Source organism: Ascaphus truei, chromosome 17 (genome assembly GCF_040206685.1).
Source record: "Ascaphus truei isolate aAscTru1 chromosome 17, aAscTru1.hap1, whole genome shotgun sequence".
Lineage (NCBI taxonomy): Eukaryota > Metazoa > Chordata > Amphibia > Anura > Ascaphidae > Ascaphus > Ascaphus truei.
Genome location: NC_134499.1, coordinates 11202735 through 11208806, shown reverse-complemented (window position 1 = coordinate 11208806; position 6072 = coordinate 11202735). Strand labels below are relative to the sequence as shown.

The 6072-nt window shown below is 44.5% G+C and overlaps 1 protein-coding gene across 2 annotated transcripts in view; it reads right to left on the bottom strand.

Moving 5' to 3' along the window:
- Positions 1-704: 704 nt before the first annotated feature.
- MYH9 (myosin heavy chain 9) overlaps positions 705-6072 on the bottom strand; it is a 68492-nt gene continuing 63124 nt past the window's right edge. For both annotated transcript variants that reach the window (XM_075573918.1, XM_075573919.1), the window contains exons 35-41: positions 5077-5205; positions 4634-4722; positions 4133-4256; positions 3749-3957; positions 2816-2924; positions 2487-2659; positions 705-1940 (exon numbers count right to left, since the gene is read on the bottom strand). In XM_075573918.1, coding sequence (XP_075430033.1) covers positions 1826-1940; positions 2487-2659; positions 2816-2924; positions 3749-3957; positions 4133-4256; positions 4634-4722; positions 5077-5205 — 948 coding nt within the window. In that variant the 3' untranslated portion in view covers positions 705-1825. The remainder of the gene's footprint in view (positions 1941-2486; positions 2660-2815; positions 2925-3748; positions 3958-4132; positions 4257-4633; positions 4723-5076; positions 5206-6072) is intronic.

Sequence of the window (6072 nt, the reverse complement as noted above, 5' to 3'; positions counted from 1 at the left end):
TTAATCATTTTCTTGGATTGCTCCTTTAAGAGTTTCTTCCCCCCCCACATTTTTTAATACAGTATTGTAGCAAGGGGTCTACAGCGCTGACTTCTATTCATTTCAGCTCCAGGGACCCCCGCCTGTGATACTGGTACCCCCTTTTGGAGGCAAGTTTAAAGCTCCATCATTTGGGCTAATAGGAAGCAGTGACCCAGTGCTTTGAAAAGCAGCCATGTAAACCCTGGAGTGCCTATATGCACTCACTAAGGAGGTATGTATCTCTGGAAGCAAGGGGTCCCTGCAGCCAAGATTAACGGGCTTCAGCACCAGAGTACCCCTGCTTCAATCCTTTAAAAAAAAAAAAAAAAAATATATATATTCAATTGCTTAGATGAGCTTTTATACTGGAGGAATCATAGGTGGCAGTTGTTTCGTCAGTATCTTCCTATTTGTTACCAAAAAACCCCCCCAAAAAATTGCAAAAAGTTGCAGCAGGTACAGAGGTGGTTTTGTGTTCAACAATTCAGTACCTATTGTAGGAATGATATATGGTAGTGCAACCATTTCCTTTCAGTGGTCTGAAGTAAAGATGCATTGTAAGAGCTGTTATGGATGGCAGTGTCCATGGTGTTAAATAAATACAGCATTATGGCTAGTTAGCAGACATGTTGCAGTAGTTGCATACAAACAATTTAAGAGCTAATAACTACACAGGACAAAGATTGCAGCACTGTCAAACTTTATTATGTAAAGCAACAGCAAGTAAGCCCATGCTTATGTGCTCTGTTGGCTCTCAGTGGAGGCGACATTGCTGCAGCATAAAAGGCACTTATAGGAGACATAGGATAAAGATACAGGCGAGAAGGTAACACCTCACACTGAACAAAGTATTGTCGCTTCTGTTAAACTACTTCCTCTTTGGTTGGTGAGGCCAAAAACAGACAGTACGATTGATTCCAGTGGGAGCTTCTCTCATCCGAGCCAGAGAGGCAGTGATACGAAACGAGGGATTTTAGCCTTTTATTCCAAAATAACAGCTTGACCATTACAATAAGGTGTGTGCAGAATACCAGTTTGTATAGGCGGTGCAGTACGGCTAGTTCTCCAGTTACATATTTATTTATAATATATCTTTTTTTTTTTTTTTTTCTTCATCCCTTAGACAAGTACAAGTAAACAGACGTACTTGTAATGTAAAAAAATCCAACATGATTTCACACTTTTCCTGATTAGACTATTTGGTCCTTAACCGAATTCCCAGTATACGACAGCCAAAGGCTTCTGCCATTTACAGATTTTAAGATCTCCATAATGACAGAACAGAAAGCAGGAGGGAACAAGAATTATGAATGGGACGTGCACAGGAGCCCGTTTCATCTAACCCATCAGCAGCAGGAAATAAGAGCTAGACTGGCAGCAAAGGGTTATTAAACAAAAGACAAAGGCAAAATAATGACTGACTGTCAAGAGGGAAAATTGAATCACCTCTTCAGAGAGCAGCCCTTGTCTCATTTCTCTCCATACACAACATGTGCTGGAATGAAGTATGACTTTAACCGTGTCCTGATTGCCATAACAGAGTGCACAATATATTTGCCTTTAATATTTAGGACTCATAGCAACCATAGGCCATGACACAAAGCCTAGGTATAGGACCGATTGCATCTGAACAGGCTCTGGCTTTGGTGTTTAACAAGAGGAAGACCGGGAGAGGGAGAGATCTTGGTAGTTCAGTCAGACCGTGGCAGGTTTTGCTTGGTTACCATGACGAGTTCTGCATTGTTTAAACTCGCCCGGATCACTGAAGGACAAGGAGACGGGGCAGGTGTGGGGCTGAAGTTTCTTAATCAGTAGATTTGGTATCCCCAGAATCTGCTTTGCCATCCAAGTCATCATCAGAAGCTTCATCAACGCCCTTCCTGCCAACACGCCTTGTGACAAAGGGTATGTCGCCACGCCTGGGGAGAACAGACATGTGAGCTACTGAAATGCAAGTATATGATCTAGTGTGTGGAAAATAATCATATGTTGGGACTATCTAGTCTGGGAGAATTGTAACTGTGTGTAAAACATGTTGCACAGTAGTGCCTTTATAGAAACAGGATCACAGTAAGAATGCTGCTTCCACAAAAAGTGTTATACTATTTTGTTCTCATTTCCAAGAGTTCACCATCCACAAGTCCCGACTGCCAGAGCAGCCTGCCACTAATTGTATCAGAGCGTTACAGTTGCCCTTGTCAGCCAAAAGATTCTAACAATGAACGCTTGTTATTTTTCCAGGGCTCATCAGGCCAAAAGCAGGAATAAAAAAACAGTTCCATGTGATCAGCAGCATTCGTTTTTACTCCTAAATGTAAAACTGTTGTGCAAGGCAGCCCAAGTATTGTGCCTTTATTATTTAATAAGGGCACATCTCTACACAATGACAGGCAAGCTAAGCTTACAGCTTTTGGTGACTGGATTGGCACAGGACCTGGTGTTTGCAGTTGTACACCGGCTCTTACCGGAGTTTGCTCTTCAGAGTGTTGACTTCACGGTTCATGGTATCTGCAGTCTCAGTGGCGTCTTCTAGCTCACGCTGCAGCTTGCGTCGCATGGCGTTGGCACGCTGAGCCTCTTCCTCCGCTTCCTCCACCTGCCGCTTCAGCTGCTTCATGCGAACGTTGTTCTTCTCAGCCTGGTACAAAAATAAGGAGCTCAGCCAAACTTTTCCAGAAACCGTAAAGGGTATGAGGTTGTGTTATGGAAAGATGGCAGCCAACCACAAGGTATGGGAAGGGTGAATGCAATATGAAGGGAAAGTGTTACTAGGTAATGGTGGGTGCTGCATCACCTGGTCTTTGTATTGCTCAGAGTTGCGCCTCTCGTCATCCACCTGCATCAAGATATCCTTTAGTTTCTTCTCTGTGCGTCGCACTTGCTTGCTAGCGTTCTGGCGCTCCCTGTGGCAGACAAATTAGCAGGTAAGAGAAACATGCGTTGGCTCTTACAATACAAAGGCTGACCCCCTCTTATGAAGTGCTAGTGAAAAATACAATTAAAAAAACAAGCAAAGTCAAACGTCCCCCTCACTTGCTGCAAAGGGAAGCAAAGTGTTGCAAGTCCCCTAAGATGCAAGGGGTTAAATCTTTCATAGTGCAGTGTCCAGAAATACAAGTAGAGTGCACTGAACAGTGCAAGTTATGAGGAACAGAGACGGGACACCCCCTCTTTAAATGTAAATGTATAACACGTTGTCCAATAAATCCTCTACTTCAAAATATAACTATAAAAACATATTTACCAAGCAGGCACACCTGCAATAAGACCCACTCTAGTAGCCTTTCAGACCATTAAAGTGAACGGGTTGGAAACGGGTCTCCCAGCGCTGGAAGGCGTCTCATGGCAGAAGTCTGCTTAGTAAATATTGGCCAGAACCCATAATGTTTCTCAAAAGAACTTCATAATGCGAGTAAGCACAGCATAGATACTAGTATACAGTACCACGGGTGTTGGGTATAAAATGGCCCTTTTTTCAGTCTCCAGATGGTACGTTACCACAAAGTTTCAGTGGCCCAGATACACATGGAAAAAATCAGTATACATGCAAGTTTCTTTTAGAGGATGACTGCCAAGTAACTACGCTCTATCTTTACAACATTGTCAGTGTGCGCTGGAGGATTCATTTAGTCGATCTTTAAGATTGGATTAAATGGTTTAGATTGCCTTGCTTTTATAAAGCAGAGGGGCACACATAACTGCAGTTTTACATAACCCTGGGACATACTTAGTCTCTGTATCGAGCTGCTCCTCTAGCTGCGCGATCTTGGTCTCCAGTGCCGTGATGGATGCCTTGAACTTGGATTTCACAGTGCCTTCCATCTCTTGCAGCTTTGTCTTCAGTTCCTTGTTCTGGCGCTCCATCTGCTGGCGTGCATTATCATTCTTCTGAGCATGGCTACGCTCAGCGTTCAGGTCAGTATTAAGCTGGTCAATCTGTCAAAAGATTGAGAGTAGGTCAGCCAGCATCTCCACATACTATTCCCACAGAAACATGGCCAGTCTGCACCATTGGAAGGCAGGGTGCAAATGGTCCTGTGCTGCAGGATGATGTTCAGCAATGTTTGCAGAACCCATCACGCAGTATAGGAGTGCTGCTGATTTTATGTACCTGGAGAGTTGCTTTCCTCAGCCTGTCATTCACCAGCTCTGTGTTACCCTGCTCCTCCTCTAGCTCCTCCTCCAGCTGTGCAATGCGGGAATCCAAGCGACGCTTCTCTTCCAGGGCCAGAGCACTGAAGAAACCATACGAGGTGTGTAAGAACTTAATCAGCGCACACAGCGGGTGTTTGCATGGAATCCACCACATTTGACAGACATTCAGTTTTATTATAGCTGCTAATTTCTGAACATCTTCAGATTCCTTCCTATCACATTAACCACACCCACACAAGTGGGGAGAAGCGATGGGTTCTCAGTATTTGATCACTCAAATCATATGAGTATTTCAAGAAACACCGAAGTCAGGTGACTAATGAGCACACTTCTTATTCATGCACCGTGCACGTAAATATAGAACTCATTCACCTCTGTGTATAACTACCAGATAGTGACTGCTATTTGTAGTTAAAAGCAGAAAGGAAACATCTGGAGGCCTGGAGGAGCGACATACCCTTTGCCACTGCTGTTTGCGATCTCGTCGGCCAGTTCATCTCGCTCTTGTTGGGCTTGACGCTTTGCACGTTCAGCAGCAGCAAGTTCCTAAAGAGGACCACGTGAAAGCAGTGAGTGGTTCTGAATACTTTCCCTCGTCCAGAGACTAAACTAGTAAGGTTAATGCAAATGACCCGTTAAATCTAAATATTACCGGTGTAATATTGATGTCCCAGTCAATGTACTGTCCGATGTGAAGCATTGCATGATTTTTGAATCCTCCCTTTTAAACAGAAACTCCTCACCTTTCATCGTCAGTCCAACAGGCTGCAGTCCCCTCTGTCAGCAAAGGGTTAACTTGCCAACTTTAACACCCTCCAGTTGATATAGAATGGGGCTTGGGTCCCATCTACTTTCTCCAAATCCAAAACCCTGCACATCAAACCCATTTTCGATGCCTACCTCCTGCATGTGGATCATCTCAGCTTCCATGCTCTTGAATTTCTTCTCATTCTCCTTGGATTGGCTTAAAATGTCATCCCTGGATAGACGGGTGTCCTCCAGTTCTCGCTGGTAATCCTTCATCTGAGCCTGCAGAATAACCAGTTGGGGTTAAGTGCTGAAGTAGCTCAACAGTTGGAGTGAAGTTTAGTGGCAGAGGCTTTGAAGCAGGTGAACCCTTTTATAATCCCAATGCCTGCTCTCTTGTTGACCTTGGGCTGCGGACATAGTGCAGGATTCAGCACAAGAAAAACGAGGATGCTAATTCATATGCGCAGTGCGTGCACATGCGCAACAGGGAGACAAGCGCTTCGACATACAAACATGTTCACGTGAGCGGTTTGCCCAAAGAAAGCAAGCCAGCTGTGACATCACAGCCGTGCCCCCCGACACTCCTCCCTGTCGCCTCTGCCTGCAGGACAGGACTCTCCTGCTGCGCCGAGGAGCGCGGAAGTTAGCGTGTTGCACTATAGCCGAGGCCTTGGTGTGAGGCACAGACAGATCGTGACATGCCTATGTTGGTTTGCAAGATCCATGGGGCCTGGACTCATGTTGGCTACAAAATTCTATTGAAAGTTTCGAGAATACTCTGGGCACTACCAATATTTCTTATCAAGTGTCTAAAAACGCAGCGTTAAATCTGAGGGACCAGTAAATGATCTAGTAGTGTGTGTATAGTTTGTTATTACATTCATTGGAGGACTCCATGTTGAGTAGCAAGTTAGACATTAGTAGGAGGATAGAGGCCACACAGCATTTTATAGGAGTTGGACACATGCACCTCATTAGATGTAACCATATTTAAAGCAATCTCCTCTTGGATTAATGCTATAACGATCATGGCCAGAAAAGAAAATTAGTCCTGTAATAGATTTAATGTACTTTAAAACAGGGGGTGCACAAACTTTTGCACCCCCGCCTGCGCTCCCCGTACCTAGTCTCAGACACTAGCGTTGT